Source organism: Staurois parvus, unplaced genomic scaffold (genome assembly GCF_062004578.1).
Source record: "Staurois parvus isolate SC_StPar_1 unplaced genomic scaffold, SC_StPar_1.0 ptg000049l, whole genome shotgun sequence".
NCBI lineage: Eukaryota > Metazoa > Chordata > Amphibia > Anura > Ranidae > Staurois > Staurois parvus.
This window is the reverse complement of record NW_028317845.1, coordinates 706,106-727,471: the sequence shown is the minus strand read 5'-3', so window position 1 is coordinate 727,471 and position 21,366 is coordinate 706,106. Positions and strand designations below refer to the sequence as shown.

The 21,366-nt window shown below is 43.9% G+C and overlaps 1 protein-coding gene across 1 annotated transcript in view; it reads left to right on the top strand.

The window, feature by feature from the left end:
• PROC (protein C, inactivator of coagulation factors Va and VIIIa) overlaps positions 1-21,366 on the top strand; it is a 67,333-nt gene that overhangs the window by 43,183 nt on the left and 2,784 nt on the right. The window contains exons 7-8 of the mRNA XM_089665602.1: positions 11,296-11,393; positions 19,819-19,942. Of these exons, the coding sequence (XP_089521728.1) occupies positions 11,296-11,393; positions 19,819-19,942 (222 nt within the window). The remainder of the gene's footprint in view (positions 1-11,295; positions 11,394-19,818; positions 19,943-21,366) is intronic.

Genomic DNA, 21,366 nt, shown 5'->3' with positions numbered 1-21,366 from the left:
CGTGAAATAGCGTTTTTGCGCAAATGTGGCTGGAGATTTCATCTGATACTGCCTTGATAGTCCTATTTCCACTTCGAAATCCTTTACAAAGGTTCTATCTGCAATCCTTGGCCTTCTCTGCCTCAGCAGTATCTCAATTATTGGATTCTTAGAAGATCTGCTGCTTTGACAGCAAACCTCTCTGGCCTTCAAATCCAATGTGTCAATCACACTGCAGACCTTGGAGGACTTTGGTTGGATGCTGAACATCAAGAAGGCCTATATAATTCCATAATAATGCTTGGTGTTCCTGCGCCTCCTCCTGGAAACCCCTCAAAATTGTTGACAAAATTGCAGAGGCAGGTTTAGCAACTTCAATCCTGGTGTCAGTCCTCCCTGTAAAGCTGCATGCCAATGTTGGAATTGTTGGTATCCACCTTTGTATTTTTTCCACTGGCTCAATTCCACTCAAGTGCTGTGCAACAGAACATACTCATGGTATGGGACAAATTTAGTCTGTCTTTTTGGACAAGGTAAATGTTTTATTTCCTTACAATGGAAGATTGTCATGATGAATGCCAGTCTTCTGGGTCAGGGCAGAGTTTTAAACCCTCTGTGGCCTTGGGGGGTTGTTGGTCCTTGGAGGAATCACAACTTCTCATTAATTCCTGCAGTTGCGAGTAATTCACCTTCCTTTACTTCCCTGGGGCCCTCCTCCTGAATTAATATTTGGTCCAGATTTATTTGGACAATGCCACAGCCAATGTACAGTAGTATCCACCAGATTGACCAAAACTACTATCTCTTGGACTAACCTTCCAACCTGCTTCTTGTTAGCTGGCTTTTACATCCTGGCTGTTAAACCCCAGGTTCTGAAAGACAGGGGCTTTTGGATTCAGCATTTATAACCATGTGAAAGGCTTGTTTTGTCTGTTCTTTTTCAACATTCTGATGCTAATCATTCGCTGAATCTTACTTTTATACAAGGGTGTAAGGGGAAATACAACTGGGCAGGTTTTGGTGCCAAATTGTAACCTCCCTGTTTCTTATTGGGTAGGACAGCTACCCCCTGTAGTTGGATTTCCTTCCACCATTTTGTGTCATACTTTTGGTCATAGGCCCACACATGAAATCCCTGGCCTGAGGCCTTAAAGGATAAGCTCACTTTTGGTAACATGTTACATGATACATTTCTCAGCATAAATGAGTACACCCCAACAGATTTCTCAGAAATCCTTTACTATTCTTTAAGAATCAACTTTTTCTGTAAGACACTACTATACAAAATACTCCCACAAATGTGGGCCATTGATTGCAAACAACATTTATTAAAATTTGCACACACAAAAAATGTTTTTCCTAACATTCATTCAAGACCATGTTGCAAAAATGAATACACCCCAATGAAAGTCTTCGTAGCAAAGCTACATTTTAGACAACAAAATCCTAATTAGCAAGAATTCAACTACAGGCGAGTCTACTTATTAATTAATCAGGTGTCCAGCAGACAGTTGATTATAAAAGGGCGTTATTTCCCATTTCACGTTGTCAGCAATGGCACCACATGGAAGAGAAATGTCACAAGGTCTGAGAAAGAAAATAATTTTTTTACACAAGAAGGGTGAAGACTACAAGAAGATAGGCAAAGCTTTACTTATCAGTCAGAATACTGTAGCAAAAGTGATACAAAAATGTTAACAAAGATGGAACTGCATCCATCACACAGAGATGTCCAGGCTGTCTATGGAAGTTAACACCTCAACAGGAGCGTCTTCTGATAAGTGTTGAAGAAAATTGGCATGCAAGTTCACTGCAGTTAGCTAACGAAGTAGAAAGCAAAACTGGGGTGATTGTTTCCAGTGACACAATACGGCATACACTGCAGAGGAATGGCATGCATGGGTCTCGTCCACGAAAGCCTCTCCTAAAGCCCATGCACAAAAAGGCCTGCCTAGAATTTACTAGGGCCCATGATGAAAAAGACTACTGGAACTCTGAAGTGATGAGACCAAGATAAATGTTTTTGGAACTGATGGCTTCAAAACTCTATGGTGTCACAAAGGTGAGAAGTACAAATAACAAAGCATGGTGCCTACAGTGAAACATGGTGGTGACAGTGTCCTTCTGCTGGGCTGCATGAGTGTTGCTGGTGTCGGGGAACTGCATTTCATTGATGGTATCATGAATTCACAGATGTACTGCTCTATATTGAAAGATGTTGCTATCACTCCGTGCCCTTGGCAGTTGTGCACTTTTCCAACATGACAATGATCCAAAATACACATTTAAGGCCACTGTTTTATTTCTGAAGAAGAACAGGGTGAAAGTGATTCAGTGGCCAAGCATGTCTCCTGATCTGAACCCAATCGAACACCTATGTGAAATTCTGAAGAGACAAGTTGAGCATCACTCTCCATCCAGCATCCAGGCTCCAAAAGAGGTCGTTCTTGAAGAATGGAAAAAGATAGATGTTGCAATATGTCGCCAACTTGTTCATTCCGTGCCTAGAAGACTTCGTGCTGTAATTACAAATCATGGAGGTCATACAAAATACTAGATGTAGTAGTTTTTGTTGTGGGGTTTATTCATTTTTGCATCAACTAATTTGAGTAAAACTGAAGATTTTGTAATCTAAGTTATATTCTTAAACGTATTTTCATGTAATGAGCTAAACAAATGTTCTATAGAACTCAGTTTTGTCAAAATTTTGGAAATTGTTCACTGAGATATTGATTAAAATCTAACTTTTCAAAACGGGTGTACTCATTTATGCTGAGCACTGTACACCCAAATTTAGGGTGTAACATGTTACCAAAGAGCACTTGCCTGCTTCCCTCTGATCCTCCACTGTGATAGCGGGCGGGGTATCTTTTCCCCCGCACCCACTGTCACAATTTAAAGACTGCGGTCGTACAAGGCCCTGTCCAGACAGCTGTGACATTCATTCACAGCAATCTGTGAATGAATGAACTACAACTACCATATGCCACCATGGCAGACGTATTGTAGTTCTTATTGAACTGCTAGGGTTCTGGTGAGCTCTCTCATAGTTCATTGATCTTTCTGCTCTCCTGCAACTGTCTGCCCATATGGGAGGTACCCGCAGACAGCTATACTGAGATTCTGCAGAAGCCTGACATTACATCCGTGATCTGCTGATCACAAGTGCAATGTTCTGCAGGCTCCAGGGAAAAAAAATGATTTACTTGCAATCATATGTGCATAAAATGTACTTTCTACACTTCACTGTAATTTTGCAAAGATCTCCATGACATCTGACATCACATTTGAAACACTATCAGAATTCCTCTACATGGAACGCCACACATAGGGTAGACCACTTCTGTAGCTGTCATTTCTGCACAGAACGCAAGCACATACTTGTATCTTTAAGCTGTCTTCCATTTCTATGCTTGGGAGCACTATGGATTTGGGCCCAGCTCCCTATGTATACTAAGTCCACAGCATTAGCTTCCATCATCTTGTTACAGGACTCGCAGCTGAGGGTCAGGAGGATCAAGGTGCTAACTTTATTTTACTGTGCTTTCTCTTCTTGTCCCTTCTATGACTATGCCCAGCTGAGCACACTACCATATGACACACTCATTCCCCTGCAAAACAATGCCAAAACGTTTTAGCCAGCGATAAGACAACTGAGACAAAGGAACCCCCAGATGTTCCCATATGGCACATTTTTTGGATGCTCCACTTCTAGCAACTGGAATAAAGGCTCAAGAACATAAGGAAACTGAATACCACACAGCTCTTGACCATGATGTGCCAAGTCCAGATGGATACGGGACAACTGGACTAGTCTTCAACCCCACCCTTGGCTAGGGGCCTAGCGATGTATCAACCATGACCCCAAAATTGACTCAGGACCCAGGGTCAAACCAGGATTCTTCATTTTAACATGGAAAGGATATTCTTCACAATAAGGACTCACTTCCTTAGTGTAAGATCATGGATAAATACTTCACACACTTCCTGCTACCAGGACATAGAGTTGCAGACAGTTCAGCCTTTCTTTAGATCTTTCCTTATGTAATTGCTCCGTAAGCTGTTTGTTTGGCGTTTCCATCCATTTCCAAGGTTAGTCACTGCCCATGCCTCTGAAGAATATGGTGTGTCGTGTAACTCGATATGGGGAACTCTCTTGGGCCTCCGGTAATGGTTTATGCAGCCCTTGCATCATGAGATAAATCTCATATGTCCGATGTGCAGACTTCTGGGTGTGATGACGTCATAACATCTAATGACTGGATAATGATAATGAGGCTGGACTGTCTGCAACTCTGTGACCCGGTAGCAGTAAGTGTGTGAAGCATTTATCCATTATTATTATTATTATACAGTATTTATAAAGCGCCAATAGTTCACTCAGCGCTGTACATTACAAAGGGGGACAGAACATGTGACGGAACAATACCAATACAATGCAAAACATGAGGGGATCGAGGGCCCTGCTCTTTCGAGCTTACAATCTAGGAGGGAGGGGGTGGTGGCACAGGAGGAGATAGCTGTGGGGGATGGAGTGGTAGGAAGAGTGGAGGAGGTCGGCAAGTTAGCAGGGGGTGGGGTAGGCTTCCCTGAAGAGATGGGTTTTCAGGGTGCGCCTAAAGGAGAGGAGAGTAGGTGATAATCTGATGGGTTGGGGCAGGGAGTTCCAGAGGATGGGTGACACCCTGGAGAAGTCCTGGAGGCGGGCATGGGAGGAGGAGACCAGGGAACTAGAGAGAAGGAGGTCTTGTGAGGAGCGGAGTGTGCGTGCTGGGCGGTACTTGGATATTAGGTCAGTGATGTAGTTCGGGGCAGTATGGTGGACAGCTTTGTACGTCAGCGTTAGGATTTTGAATTTGATCCGTTGCGCAATCGGAAGCCAGTGGAGGGATTGGCAGAGGGGGGTGGCGGAGACAGAGCGGTTGGAAAGGTGAATGAGTCTGGCAGCCGTATTCAGGATCGACTGAAGCGGGGATAGCCAGCGGCGAGGCAGGCCAGTGAGGAGGGAGTTGCAGTAGTCGAGTCGTGATATGATGAGGGAGTGGATGAGCTGTTTAGTGGTTTCTGGGGTTAGGAACGTGCGGATTTTGGCGATGTTGCGGAGGTGGAGTCTGCACGAGTTTGTTAAAGATTGGACTTGGGGCTGGAAGGATAGGTTGGAGTCCAGAATGACACCCAGTACTCTGGCCTGCAGGGCGGGTTTGATGGTAGCGTTGTTGGACGTGACGGAGAAATCAATGGAGGGTGGTGTCCGGGCTGGGGGGAAGACAAGAAACTCGGTTTTGGAGAGGTTCAATTTAAGGAAATGGAGCGACATCCAGTCTGATATGTCGCTCAGTAGGTGTGTGATTCGGGCTGAGACCAAGGGGGTGAGGTGGGGGGTTGAGAGATAGATTTGTGTGTCGTCGGCATAGAGGTGGTAGTTGAAGCTGTGAGAGTGTATGAGTTGGCCAAGGGTGGAGGTATAGATGGAGAAGAGAAGGGGCCCAAGGACAGAGCCTTGAGGGACCCCAACAGAGAGGGGGAGTGAGGGGGAGGTGGTAGCATTATAGGTAACGCTGAAGGAGCGTTGTGACAGGTAGGATGAGAGCCAGGAGAGAGCAGAATCTCTGAGGCCGAGGGAGTGTAGTTTTTTGAGGAGGAGGGGGTGGTCGACTGTGTCGAAGGCCGCAGAGAGGTCAAGGAGTAGGAGCACTGAATAGTGGCCATTAGCTTTGGCGGTTAGCAGGTCATTGGAGAGTTTGAGTAAGGCAGTTTCGGTGGAGTGTAGGGGACGGAAGCCGGACTGTAGGGGATCGAGGAGGTTGTTGTCGTTGAGGTGAGAGCATAGGCGGGTGTAGACTAGGCGCTCGAGGAGTTTAGATGTAAATGGGAGCAGGGAGATGGGTCTGAGGTTGTTCGGATCATTGGGGTCCAGGGAGGGCTTTTTAAGTATGGGGGTGATGTGTGCATGTTTCAGAGGGGAGGGGAAAGTGCCGGAGGAGAGGGAGAGATTGAAGATGTGGGTGAGGTAGCGTAGGATGGAGGGGGAGGGAGGTCATAGGAATTGTGAGGGGATAGGGTCGAGGGGGCAGGTGGTGAGGCGGGCATCAGAGAGGATCTTGGAGACTTCCTCGATGGTAGTAAGGTCAAAGGTGCGGAGTGTGGGGGGAGCTTCAGTATGAGGAATGTAGGGTGGGGTGGAAGAGGAGGTCAGAGCAGTGGTGGGGCCGTGGGTGAGGGGTGATGAGGGGGTAGCTGAGTGAGGGTGAAGGGGGTTGGAGAGAGTTTGAGCAGCGACGAAGTCCTTGCGGGTTATGTCGAGGGGGAGGGGGGATAAGGGGGTAGCTGTGTGAGAGGGGACGGGTTGAGAGGGTGTGTGAGTTGCGGCAATGTCCTTGCGAATTGTGTCAATCTTGTTTTTGAAGTGATTGGCAATCTCAAGGGCAGTGAGTGAGGTGCTGGGTGGAGGTGGGGGTGGAGAGAGTAGAGAGCTGAAGGCAGAGAAGAGTCGGCGAGGATTGGAGGAGAGGGCCTTGATGAGGGTCAAGAAGTAGGCCTGTTTGGCAGCATGGAGGGAGGAGGTGTAGGTGCGGAAGGCAGATTTATAGCGGGTGAAGGCTTGTTGGGATTTGGTTTTGCGCCACAGTCGCTCCAGGGCACGACTTTGTCGTTTGAGGGTTTTGGTGTGATCAGTCTGCCAGGGCTGGAGCGGTCGGGGTCTGATGTTGCGTGTGGTTAAAGGCGCTAGTGAGTCAAGGGCTGTTGAGAGCGCATTGTTGTAGGCGGTCAAAGCCAAGTCGGGGAAGGACAGGTGGAGGATGCGGTCGTGGAGTTGATCAGCTGCAGAGTGGAGGGAGGCAGGGTTAAGGTTGCGGAGGTTACGGCTGGTAGTAGTGTGACATTTGGAGGGGTAGGCGTTGGAGGACGAGGAGATAGAGAAGGTGATCAGGTTGTGGTCAGAGAGAGGGAAGGGGGTGTTAGTGAGGTTGTGGGGAGCGCAGCGGTTGGAGAAGACAAGGTCCAGGATATTTCCGTCGGAGTGGGTGGTGGATTGTATGCACTGTGCAAGTGCAAAGGAGGAGGTTAGGTGGAGGAGACGGGCTGTGTCCGGGTTGTCGAGGTTGACAGGGATGTTGAAATCCCCAAGGATGATGGTGGGTTGCTCAGAGGAGAGGAAGAAGGGTAGCCAGGAGGAGAAGTCATCCAGGAAGCGGGGTATGGATCCAGGAGGCCGGTATATCACAGCAATCTTCAGGGGGGTTGGGGAGAATAGTCGGACGCAGTGGGCCTCGAAGGAGGAGAAGGATAGGGAGGGGGGGTTTGGGAGGACTCGGAAGGTGCTGTGCGGTGACAGGAGCAGACCAACCCCACCACCTTTATGACCGTTAGGCCTGGGTGAGTGGGTCCAGGTGAGACCTCCGTAGGAGAGTGCAGCAGGGGAGGTAGAGTCAGTGGGCTGGATCCAGGTTTCCGTGATCGCTAGGAGGTTGAGGGAGCGGGAAACAAAGAGGTCGTGGATGGCGGTAAGCTTGTTGCACACCGAACGGGTGTTCAGGAGTGCACATGAAAATGGGGGGGAGATTTTAGGGAGCAGGGGGACAGATACTAAGTTGTGGGGGTTGCAGTAGGACGTGGAGGTGGGAGGGTGTTGAGCGGGTGAGGGAGGTGGAGGGCCAGGATTCGGGGAGATGTCCCCCACGGTTAGGAGGAGGAGAAGGGTGAGAAAGGTGGCATGGGAGCGGGATGTGCAGGAGCGTGAGAAACTCCTAGTGGAGGTGTTGGGGTCAGTGGGAGAGCGGAGTAATAGGAGGAGATGGTGGGTGCCATAGAGGGGCGAAGGGAGCAGTGAGGACACAATATACAATTGTTTGGGAGGAGCAGAGGGATATAGTGAATGGATTTTGGGAATGGAGGAGAGGAAAATGAGAAGGAGGAGTGGAAGAGATGATCTTACACTATTTCTATACCCACTCTACCAAGGCAATCCCTCTCACAACATATACGTGGTCTTCCTATCTGCTAAACTGTCTCCGGTCACTTTATCCATTGTTTAAAGGACTGCACAGAATGTAATAATAGCTCTTATCTCCACATAAGATGCTCATTTGGATACATATTCCATTCAGTCTGCTTCACTTTGTTCTCATGCCCAAAATCTGATGGTCATTTATTTTGCTCTCCAAGTATCTGGGACATTCATTTCATAGTGGCCATATTATCCATTCACCTCTCACTGTTCAATATCATTCATGGCCTAAAACTGTGCACCAATGAACAGAGACTATTTAACATCATGAACACCCCAAACTTATATTTTTCATCACCTGCTCAGGGAACTATTAGTTTCGCCCACAGCTTGCTCCTATTAGGAACATTATCGTCCATTCTATCTCACCGATGTCCATATTGACATTGTAAACTTTTTTATGCATTGCAATCCGGATTGCTTTTTTGGTTTTAATAGTGTTTTAGGTGGTTGTGTATAATATTCACTGTCTGCAGATATCATTCCCCCCTTTTTTAATGGGAATTCAATAAAATGTGTTTCTACATGTGAAGTACTCTGCTTGGGTGTATTATTACCTACTTTGGTAGCTTGCTTTTCGCAGCTACCGTGTTTGTTTTTTAGATTTCTCTCTATTGTCTTTTCTGCTACTGCTTCTTTTAGACAGGCTGATTCCTGTTTTTTCTTTCCTGAAAGTTCTAAAAGAGGTTCTCTGGCCTCCAAATCTACTATTTATAAATGGCTTCAACAGATTGTTGTGCAAGCCTCTAAATTGCAGACTTAGATGCATCCTTTCTCCATTATATCCCACTACCCTAGGGCTGTGAGAGTTTTTGGGGATTTCATTACCAGGCCTTGGTTTCACAGATTTTAAAGCTGGAACTTGGTCTTCTGTATATACTTTCTCAAAGTTATACAAGGTCGACCTGTCTACTGCTGTAGATGCTAGTTTCCTTTGAAAAGTTCTAGAAGTGACTATTTATTTTACCATTTTGTTTTGATCTTTTCTTGTTGGGCTGGTTTCTTATGTTATTTAGAGGCCCACAGTTTGGACTGCTTTTACAAATCCCTAGGTTTCTTATTATCAAACTGTGACCCTCAATGGTTGATAGAGAAAATAGGATATTTGTACTTGTCATAAAATCTAAACAGCTAAGTGGGTGTGAGGTGGGAGGGGTTTATAGCCTCAAAGAGACTGGCCTTCAGTTTTTCAGTGTGCCCAATGTTCATATATCCTTCAGGCAGCAGTATAACCCTAGGTTTCTTACTATCAAGCTGTGTTCCTCAATGGACTTGGGGAAAATAATTTTTTGATGATTACAAAAAACCCAATTTTATTTATTTGTTTTCCGGTGGGGTTTGATTAGAATAACTGTTGGATTTTTACTGCTATCCAGGCCCTGTTAGAGAGATTTTCCCTTCCTTATTATACTGATAACAGTGATTTCACCAGACCGGATATGAGGAAAAATCTGTAACAGGGACACAGACAAGAGTAAAAAGCAGCCAAGGTTCTTGGGGATTTTAGTTCACTTTCGCTCTGGCGAAACCACTGGACTGTAAAGGGCCAAAGTATAATGGAGAGCAATAGAAACAGGTGTAATAGCGCTACCACCTTCTCCATAGCTTCTCCAATCCATAGCTCCGGACCCGGTGCTCAGACTGAGGCTTATGATGCCTTCACAAGACACAATCCACTGGAGGAAAAGTTGGCACCCGGCAGAGTAGTATCATGAAATCAGTGGGCCTGTGTGTACAGGGAGAGGAGTGCGGAGTTATGGCGGTGAGTAGTATGTGCAGGATGTTGTCAGTAGGGCAGTGCATGGTGTCAATAGTTCTTTATTTTTATTATTTTTTTTTACAATTTTATAATTTTTTTACAATTGAATGTTTTATTATTTTTAAATTAAAATAAGTTTTGGCTGAACATGCACTTTTTACTTGTCGATTGAACCCTTAACACGGAAGTAGACCTGAACTCAAAAAGTAAAGATTGTCTGTATTATATAGAACATCTAGAAATGTTAAAATTACTAGTGTACTTTCTGTACTTTATGCCTTAAAGCTGTATTTCTGCAGAGTGAGATCTGAGGCACTGTGCCTCTGAGTGCTAGTCTCATGAGTTTTGGTGTACGATTGGGAATGTCACTATTGTACTACTACTGCTGCATGTTTGCCTTGCGTGAAGTAAAACTGTATCCAAGGACCTGCAGTGCAAGGATCTCCCTGCTTCTGCTTTATCCATTCTGTGAATTCTGTGAATCAGTTTCCTCCACCTATCCTGCTGCTTCTTGATAATGATAATGAGAAGCAAAGCCTTGTCTCTAACAAGATGGCTGATTCGATACAGAGACAAAGTGCAGAACAAGGCAGGGTAAGTCAGTAATGAGGAAAATATCAGCTGCAGGAAATTTACAGACCAAGATTCTCCAAACTTTCTAAGCAAAGGGCCAAATCTCTGTCCTTCAGAGTTTAGAGGTCCAGACCATGGCCAGTGGGTGTAGAAATGCCCCAGTGTCAGTAGGAGTAAACAGGCTTGGTGGTCCATTGGAGTAGAAAAAATTACATCGCACCTGTGAACTGTAGGAGCAGGAAAAGTGGCCCCACCTTGGTATCAGTGGGAGCAATAGTGCCCTACCGTCAGTGTCAGTGGAAGGAACAGTGCGTATCATTGATGTCAATGGGAGGAACGTTGCCCCATCATGAACGTTGCCCCATCATTGGTGTCAGTGGAAGGAATAGTGCCCAATCATTTTCACTGGGAGGATTATTTATATCAGTGGGAGGAATTGTGCCCTATTCTTGGTGTCAGTGAAATAAATCGTGCCCCATTGTTTGTGTCAGTGGAAAGAATTATGCTTCATCAATAGTGTCAGTGGGAGGAACAGTGTATCATATCAGTGGGAGGAATAGTGGCCCAAGTGCTGAATAAAGGCAAGCAAAGGGCCACAGGTTGGAAACCACTGCTATAGGCAAAATAGGTGACTATTCCTTTGCCCTCTGCTTGCCTTTTTTCGGTGCAGCTATCACAGTTCACCACCGGCATAATAACACTTAGCCCCTAAACTGAGCCTAACTTTTTCACTTAACCTACTTCTTCTGCTATATACTCATATTGTTTTGTGTCAGGGGCCTCCGGCACCAGAATCAAAGACTTCTATATTGTGACTTGTCCTGACTGCAGGTTTCCCAGAGCTATCAGAATAATTGCTTGAACTGCAGAAATCAGAGCAGAAGTACATATAACAGAACTATGGGGAGGGAATAAAAAAATGGCTATGCTTTTATATGTTGTACTGAACAGAATACATATATCTGATATCTTACAGGGGATTTTCCTTGTGGCAGAAGTAAAATCATTGACTATGACTATTCAGCTCGTCTCACAGGGGCAAAGAAAGGGCGCAAAGGAGACAGTCCATGGCAGGTTGGTAATCTTCATTTTTTTTCATTTTTATTTTAACAGTCTGAAACCATTCACCAACTTTATGAGCTTTCACTGATAGAGTGAAATCATTTATAAATGTTACCTGGCACTGCATGGGAAAACTATAACAAGTGCACAAGGTAAACTTCTCATACTACAGAAAAATTGGCATTGCCTACAAAACAAAATGGCTCATTCTGCACCCCTGTCACCCCTTCAATGACATGCTACAGTGCCTTGAAAGTGTTCATACCCCTTGAATATTTCCACATTTTGTCATGTTACAACCAAAAACATAAATGTATTGGAATTTTATGTGATAGACCAACACAAAGTGGCACATGATTGTGAAGTGGAAGGAAAATGATAAATGGTTTTCAACATTTTTTACAAATAAATATCTGAAAAGTGTGCCGTGCATTTGTATTCAGCCCCCTTTACTCTGATACCCCTAATGAAAATCTAGTGGAACCAATTGCCTTCAGAAGTCACCTAATTAGTAAATAGAGTCCACCTGTGTATAGTTTAATCTCAGTATAAATACAGCTGTTCTGTGAAACCCTTGGAGGTTTGTTAGAGAATATTAGTGAACAAACAGCATCATGAAGGCCAAGGTGCACACCAGACAGAACAGGGATAACGTTGAGAAGAAGTTTAAAGCACGGTTAGGTGTTAAAAACATTTCATGGAGCCCTGTTCAATTCATCAACCAAAAATGGAAAGAGTATGGCACAACTGCAAACCTACCAAGTCATGGCCATCCACCTAAACTGACAGGCTGGGCAAGGAGAGCATTAATCAGAGAAGCAGCCAAGAGGCCCATGGTAACTCTGGTGGAGCTGCAGAGATCCAAAGCTCAGGTGCAAGAATCTGTCCACAGGACAACTAGTAGTCGTGCACTCCACAAATCTGGCTTTTATGGAAGAGTGGCAAGAAGAAAGCCATTGTTGAAAGAAAGCCATAAGAATTCCCGTTTGCAGTTTGCGAAAAAACCATGTAGGGGACACAACAAACATGTGGAAGAAGGTGTTTTGGTCAGATAAGACGAAAATGGAACTTTTTGGGCTTAAAGCAAAACGCTGTGTGTGGCGGAAAACGAACACTGCATATCACCTTGAACACACCATCCCCACTGGGAAACGTGGTAGCAGCATCATGTTGAGGGCATACTTTTCTTCAGTAGGGCCAGTGAATCTGGTCAGAGTTGATGGGAAGATGGATGGAGCCAAATACAGGGCAATTTTGGAACAAAACCTGTTAGAGTCTGCAAAAGACTTGAGAATGGGGCAGAGGTTCACCTTCCAAAAGGACAATGACCCTCAACGTACAGCCAGAGCTACAATGGAATGGTTTAGATCAAAGCATATTCATGTGTTTAGAATGGCCCAGTCAAAGTCCAGACCTAAATCCAATTGAGAATCTGTGGCAAGACTTGAAAAATGCTGCTCATAGATGCTATCCATCCAATCTGACAGAGCTTCAGCTATTTTGCAAAACAAGAATGAGCAAAAATGTCACTCTCTAGATGTGCAAAGCTGGTAGAAACATCCCCACAAAGACTTTGTAGAACCACCTTTCCCTGTAATTGCAGGGAAAGGTGGTTCTACAAAGTATTGACTGAATACAACTCCACAGTACACTTTTCACATATTTATTTGTAAAAAAAATTCAAAAACCATTTATCATTTGCCTTCCTCTTCACAATTATGTGCCACTTTGTGGTGGTCTATCACATAAAATCCCAATAAAATACATTTACATTTTTGGTTGTAACATGACAAAATGTGGAAAATTTCAAGGGGTATGAATACTTTTCAAGGCACTGTAATTAAATGTTTAAATAAAATCAAGCCTTGGTTATGGTCTATATATATATATATATATATATATATATATGCAATAGTGGAGGGAGGTCTCCTAGCCCTGGAAGACGTCTGGTTATGACGAAACGTGCCGGGTGGAGCCTCCCTTTGTGACATCAGCACGTAAGAGTTGCTGTTTATGAAGATCTTTGCTGTTTATTTTTACCTATACTTGAGACTTTAAACTGTTTTTAAGTGCAATTCCTTCTTTTTTAATAAATGGTTTGCAAACAGCACTATGACAGACATTTTTTTATTTTTGCATGGTTATAAACGAACCCCGAGTGTTCGGGACATTTAAAGGAAGACACACGTGGTTCAGTTTATGGCATGGCAGCATGCATTGATGGTTTCCAACAAAGAGCATGTTGACCTCCTATAATTAAGGGGTCAAAAGATCTGGTAAGGCACCAATTTATTGTCACAGTGCTGCAGTGGTGACATTTCCGCAAGGATACACAAGTTTGAACAAAGATCTAGCATCATTCACAGGAAGGACAAGGGGAATGTTTCACATATTTATTTGGACTGTCACATATATGATGACTATTTTACACTTTGACCATTATTGTGCACTTTATTCTTTGGTTATTAGGTTGGTAATCTTAATTTTTATTTTAACAGTCTGAAACCATTCACCAACTTTATCAGCTTTCACTGATAGAGTGAAATAATTTCAGAATGTCACCTGGCATAGCCTGGGAAAACTATAACAGGTTCACAAGGTAAACCTCTTATACTACAGGAAAATTGGCATTGCCTACAAAACAAAATGGCTTATTCTGCACCCTGTGGTTATGTCACCCCCTCATTGACATGCTAATTAAATGTTTAAATAAAACCTCTCTTTAATTGCATACCTTATTTTAGACACAGTGATGCAATGACTGTTTCTCCATTCATTTCTATGCAATGTAGTCAAACCATGGCTGGTGGGAAGGTCCTGTAGGGTGATGTACGTTGTGGAGCCTTGGAATGGTTTCCACTTTTAACAATATAAAATAAATATTCTTGACTTCAGTCTGAAACAAATGGTAAGGTTCCTGCTGATTTGAACCCTTACTGGACAGTGGTTTGAAGAATGCAAAATTAGAAGCTCCTAAGCTTTGCAGCTCAGGCTTGAAAATATTAAAACATATATAAATATAAACTGGAACCTAGAAAAAACATGAAAAGTGTTATAACAAAATTATCTATCAAGGCAAGTGTATATGGTAATGCTGTAAAAAGAACACATAAAAGGCAAGGTAATGCCATTTAAATAAGACATATATAGTTATTGGATGTTATTTGATGTATTATTTGTATATTTATTCCTTGCTAAACACAAAACATTTGGTGGGCACAGTAATGGATAGAAGACACTGGATGCTCGAAGTGCCCAATTTCTTATTTAGGGCACACTTCATTACACTGGATAGGACAGCACCAGATAAAATAGAGCATCAGTGGCACTGATATGCATCCATAGACCACTTTTTTGTGCTGGCCAATGAATACAGATCTTTAGGACTGCAAAGCTTTTATAAAATAAAACCACCTTGGACAGTCAAAATATGACCTGCTGGAAATATTATTAGGAAATATGGTAAGGCTATTCTATTTTCCAGAAAAGATAGCGACTATACTACTGTTGGGCCTCTTCTCTAAAGGTTCAAAAGTATGTTGAAAGAGGACAAAGAGCGTGAAGAGTGCAGACAGATTTAAAGCGGAACTAAAGGTAAAAATATTTTATCTTGGTTCCAATTGTCCATTGCCTGCTAAGTCCTTTGCCTGGGCTGGTATCTTCTCCCTGGCTTTTTCTGGATACCAGTCTTTGGCCATCTTGATTGGCTGGTGTGGAATGACGTCACTCCCATGCATGCGCAGGAGTGCAGTCATCACAACATCAAGGCAGTATTCTGGAGTGTAAATTAATAAATTGAGCTGTGCATGTGCAATTTAGTGTACATTCTACAATCTTCTCCATTTTTCATTTTCTGACTTTAGTGCAGCTTAAAGAGAAAGCAAAAGAGAGAAGGATGCCAACATAGAAGGAAGACTGAATAGAAAGAGAAAAAAAGAGTAGAGATGGGGAAGAGAAAAAGCTGCACACGCTATTTGTTTCTAGATCTCTAGCAATATTCTAAGTATAAAGCAGGGCAGCCTAGGACACGTCTCCAGTATGCTGTCTATGAATAAGCTTGACTGTATTTTTTTTTCACAAAGCAGAAGTGCTTTATTGAGAAATAAATAAGCACAATAAACACAGTGCATATGGAGAACATTGGCATGGCACACAATATAAGAGCAATGGATACAGTACAAATAAAACAGCATTGCAGAAGGACTGAAAAGCCAGTTAGGTAGTCACACTTACACAATAAACAGTAACGTATCACATAGCGTTCCCAAGTAAAGATTAGGGCTGGTGGAATTCATGGAAATAGGTGGAACGGAAGGAGGGAGTGGGGGGGGGGGGGGGTGAGCAGGGAAAAAAGAGGGAGAGGAAGGAAGTACAAGATACCCTATAGCTTATCTCCTGTGGGTACTGTGGATACCCCAGACTTCTGGGGACCCAACTGTTAGTCCAACTACTGTGACGTTTAAGGGAGCCACACTTTATCAGTCACAGTTCAAGTAGTTAAGTTTGCACATAGGCAATGCCGCATCAATTGCGGCCTCCCAGGACGAAACAGCAGGGGGGTCCGCCGAGGTCCATCTCAACAAAATTTCCCTCTTGGCATAGTATAGTAGGTAAGATATTAACAGTTTGAGATGGTGGGAGCGTTGCTTATCATGAATGCCAAACAGGGCCAGTGTGGTTGAAAGAGGCAGGGTCAGCTGCAATCGTAGGTTAATCAATTCAAGCACTTCCGACCAGAAGGGAGTGATTTTGGGACACTCCCAAAACATATATGTAGATACGTTCCCTGATGTAACCGGCAGTGGGTACAGGTAGGGTCTCCTCTTGGATATATCTTATTGAATTTTACAGCATATAATAAACCCTGTGCAAGAACTTAACCTGTATCAGTTAATCCCCAGAAGAGATGACTAACTTAGGGCCTTGTTCTAGACAGTCCTCCCAGTCATCTTTTGTAAGGGATGGGACATCCTCCCTCCAAAGTTCCAAAGGCGGTCAATCTTGGGGGAAACTACTCATAATAATGTCCTATATAGGGAAGATAACGGTTTTAGGAGGTCATCCCCTATGATCAGATCCTCAATAGGGTTGGCCTGAAGGGTAGGTGGCAGTGGAAATTGCGCTCTGATCGCATGCTGTAATTGGTAATAGCGAAACAGCATCCTCTGTGGTAGGTGGAACAGAGAAGGAAGTTGGGAGAATGGTAGCAGTACTCCAGAGGGCATAATATCCGCTAGGGTCTTGATGCCATACTGTGCCCATAGCTGGGGTCCGGAATAGATCTAATATATAGAAGGGAGGGATTCCCCCAAAGAGGTTAGGCCTCAAAAATCTGCATGTAGCCATTTTTCACGCTCTCAAGATAGCCTGTGTGGGGCCAGGGACCGCATCATGCACCTTACGCCCCCTATACACTATATTAAGCAGATCAGCTAAGGAGCTCAGGTGGGCCGCTTCCAGGCAGACAGCAGCATTGGACCTAGGACCCCCAAACCACCAGTAGACCGTCACTAGCATTGGAGCCCTGTAATATATTTGAAAGTTTGGGAGTGTCAGCCATCCTAGATGAGGAGGGAGGTGTAAGGTGGACTTACTGAGAAGAGGAAGAGCACCATTCCAGATAAAAGAACCTACCAGGCGATCTATCTCCCTAAAAAATTATGCAGACATCCACCCTGGGCAGTTTCGAAAAATGTAATTGAATTTAGGTAGGAGCATCATTTTTAAAAGATTGATGCAACCTATCAAATTTAGGGGAAGACTTGACCAAGCTTGACACCGCTCCTGTAATAAAAACATGAGGGGAAAATGATTATGCTCCTGGAAATGGGATATGTTCTTAGAGATGTGAACTCCCAGATAACAAAAGTTGTCAACCCACTTTAGTAGCAAGGGACACGTCTCCACGTGATCGCCTTCATCCAGGGCAAAAAGAAGAGATTTAGTCCAATTTATATGCACACCTGAGAAGGGACCATATGCACCAAAAAGCTCTAAAGCCTTCAGGAGCAAGGGAACTGCATCATTAAATAGCCAGGGGTTCCAGTGCTAAGGCAAATAAACTAGAACATAAGGGCAGCCCTGGTGGGTACCACGATGTAGTGCAAATGGATTAGACAGCCAGTTATTAGTACGAACACATGCCTTAGGGGCTTTATACAACAACTGGATCCAGGTGATATATTTTGGCCCAAATCCAAAGGGCCTGAGGACTTCCCAAAGATAGACCTATTCTACTGAGCCAAATGACTTCTTGACGTATAAGGCGATTACTTTGGAGCCCATTATATCAGTTCCCTTCCCAGCTTCCAAGGCAGGAAAGCTGTCTGGTCTACATGAATCAGCTCCTCAATCACCATGGAGAGGTGCTTAGCCAAGATCTTAGCAAAATTCTTAGCAACAACATCATTTAATAGTGATATTGCGCTGTAGGAGGCACATTCCAATGGGTCTTTCCCCAGCTTGGGAACCAATACAATAATAGCTTCTTCCATAGATGCAGGGAGTGCATTCAAGGAAGAAAGGTCAGTCAGCAAACTTGTAACCCTAGGGGCGAGAAGGTCAACAAACTGGGAGTAAAACTCCATTGGGAGGCCATCTGTCCCGGGAGTCTTCCCATTCTGAAGACCAACAATTGCCTCCTGGACCTCCTCCAGGAAGATATCTGTCTCCAATCGCTCCCCTAGATGTTTGATTCAAGGTGGGGAAAGGAACTGTGAGAAGGATGGTAGCAAATTCAGTGGCAATGTACCTGGCCCTAGAAGTGAAAAAATTCATAAACCGGGCATTAATATAGTCCGAAGAGGAGATTAGGCATCCATCTGCATCCTTGATACTGCCAATAAGAGTAGTGGTCAATTGCCCCTTAGCAAACCAGGCCAGTAACCTACCATTTTTGCCCCCATACTCAAAAACCTGCTGAGCAAAGGAGCTTTCTGAGAGCTTTCTTAGTCTGTTCTACCTGAGCCACAGAGAGCTGACTTAGAGCGTGTCGCCAGGCGAGATAATGATCAGGATCCAGAGACGCAATGTAAGCTGTCTCTAAATTCTGCAACTCATCCTCCAACATAGTAAGTGAATGGGCTGTATCCCTCCTTTAGACCGCTAATTTGGGAAATGTTTTCACCCCTGACCCAGGCCTTAAATATGTTCTATAACAGTGGAGACATGGATACTGCATTCAGGACCCAATAATTGCAAAGTGATTCTGTAAGTGGTTCCAGCAACCTTGTATCCATCACCCAAAACCTGGACAGGTGCCACAGCCGAACACCGGAAGGGGGAGAGAGTGACAAATTAAAACTAATGGGGGCCTGATCAGAAACCCTTCGGGGTAGGATATAGGTCTCTTGTACCAAACAAAGAAGCTCAGGGGAGGCAAAAGCCAGGTCAATACGGGACAGAGTCTTATAGGAAGCTGAATTGCAGGTGTATTCTCTGCTAGTTAGATGAAAGTGACGCCAAACATAAGTTAGAGTAAATGTCCTGGCCCAGTGAGCTAAATCTAGGGGAACAGGTAGTTGGGTGGAGCCTCTCCCTGTCTGGACAAGGGGCCATGTTGAAATCTCCTGCAATCAAAACATTATCTGTATCATACTGTACAAGTTGTTGCTTTATGGCATAAAGAGTTTGAGTAGAGGCAGGTAAAGACACACCAATGCCACTACCAAATCATACAGTTTATACAAGCATGAAGGATGACATATCTACCCTCCGGGTCAGTGTGCACATCTAGAGCCTGAAGTGGTAGGAACTTATGAACTAGGATAATGACTCCACGAGCATAATTAGAATACGTGGCATGGTAATGCTCACCTACCCAGGGCCTCTTTAGACTCAAAATCTTAGAACCCAACAAATGTGTTTTCTTTAAGAATGCAAATTTGAGGGCTATATCGCTTCAGAAACTGGAAGACCAATGATTGCTTGGTAACCAAATTTAATCTTCTGACATTCCAAGAAATTACAGTTGACTGCACTTTATTTTATTATTAGACCACTAGTTATGTCATCTCTGCTGAAATATCCACCATTTTATTAACATAGCTGTCCCTTATTTAGAAGGAATGTCCCCCTGCCCCTCTTTTCTTTTCAGTTGCCCCTCTTTGGAGTCTGATTAAAAATTTTACTACACTAAAATTTTCATTAAACCTTCAGTTAATATTAACGTACTGGATCTTGCAATAGTGATAAAAAGTAAAAGTGAAAAGGATAATTTTTTTGGAGTACCAGGGAGCTTGCCAGGAGTGTCCTTTGCCTAATTGTGTTAAATGGTGTCCCTATTTTTAATCTCAGAAAGTTGAGATCTAAGAATTAATACAGCGATGTCCCCTGCTTTCTTTAACAGGGAGTTTGTGTTGTCATTTCCAGTGATTAAGCAATATAGTTTAAATTTGCAACTAAGCAGCACCATCTCTGCTTTTTCTTGTGATTTCAGGCATTACTTGTCCATGTTAAAAGGTTTTTCTGTGGCGGAGTTCTGATTCACCCATACTGGGTGCTCACTGCAGCGCACTGCTTCAAAGGGTTTCAAAATAATGCAAAGTACTATGTACGGCTCGGTATGTACCTGTTCAGCCTACCTATTTGTGTTTTGCCTAAAGTGGTTGTAAAGGCTGAAGGTTTTTTACCTTCATGCCTCCTATGCATGAAGGTAACAAACCTTCTGTGTACTGCTTGCCCCTTTTAAGATTCACTTGAGCCCCCTCTTGATCCAGCAATGTGCACAGGAGCTTTGGCTCTCCCAGGACTCCCTCTCCTCATTGGCCTCTTGCTGTAGAGGCACTTGGCAGGTGGGAGGGACCAGGACTGCCGGTGGTTGAACCTTTAATAACACTTTAAAGTATAACTAAAGGCAAAACATTTTTTTCTAGTTTTGGATAGGGAGTCGAGGGATTGGAACACATGGTTTTATTGTTGTCTGTGTCCCCATTATGGAGATTCACATTATTTGTCCTGTTTACCATTATCATTGAAAGTCAACATTAAAGTGTTACTAAACCCACAACAGTAAAATCAGTCTGTATATGCAGTAAAGCATGCTTGTTCTACTCACTATGGAACCTAAGGGGTTAATCCTCTGCATTGTGTAAAAAGGCTGTTTGATCCTGTCTTCTCTGATCCTCCCCTTATTCCAGTGCTCCCCTCTTATCTCCTGATAAGACATATTGTGTGGAGTCCCTCTGCACATGCTCAGTTTTGTGTGTATTTTTTTTTTATCTTGGGAAAGTGCATGTGATCAGCACTGTCCAAACAAAGAATATGCACACTGTAAGCAACAACACAGTTACATATCAGGTGTTCTGCATCCTCCTGGAGCAGAAAGAAAACTCCTACAAGCTTTAACATGTGCTCTTCTGGACACTGATAGAAATCACAAGACTGCTATATACTGCTGAAGAGAAAAGGTATTTAGCAGTTTATATTTACTAAAACAATTGCATTTCCATGTTCTGTACTGTGGGAGGCCAGATATAGTGAATGCATGGTCCTGGAATTAGTAACGCTTTAAAGAAAATCCTAAATTTTGGGTTGTCCCCAGAAAAGTAATAAAGGGGAAATCTTCCAATGGGAGCACTAGTTTTGGTGACCTGATGGTTTCCAAAGAATGCCCTTAGTTTGCACGAATTTCCTTTCACTTTCTGTTTGGCTATGGGACAGGAAGTGAAGAGAAATCTCTCCAATGGGACACAGATGTTGAAAAAAATGGGTTGTAAAAAAAAAAGGGAGGGGGACGAGCAATTAAAGGGCAATATGCCCCTTTCACATGAGCGGACTCTGCCATCAGGTCCGCTTGCTCAGTGGGGGATCTGTCCACTGATCCTGGCAGATGACAGGTTTGTGTCCACTCCGCTTCTGCAGAGTCGACACTGACACAGCCCACTTTCCTCTATGGGGCGGTTGGATGTAAACAGGCCACCTGTCAGTTTACATTGTACTGTCATCCAATCCGATCCACTAGACAGATAATGGATGGATCCCCAAT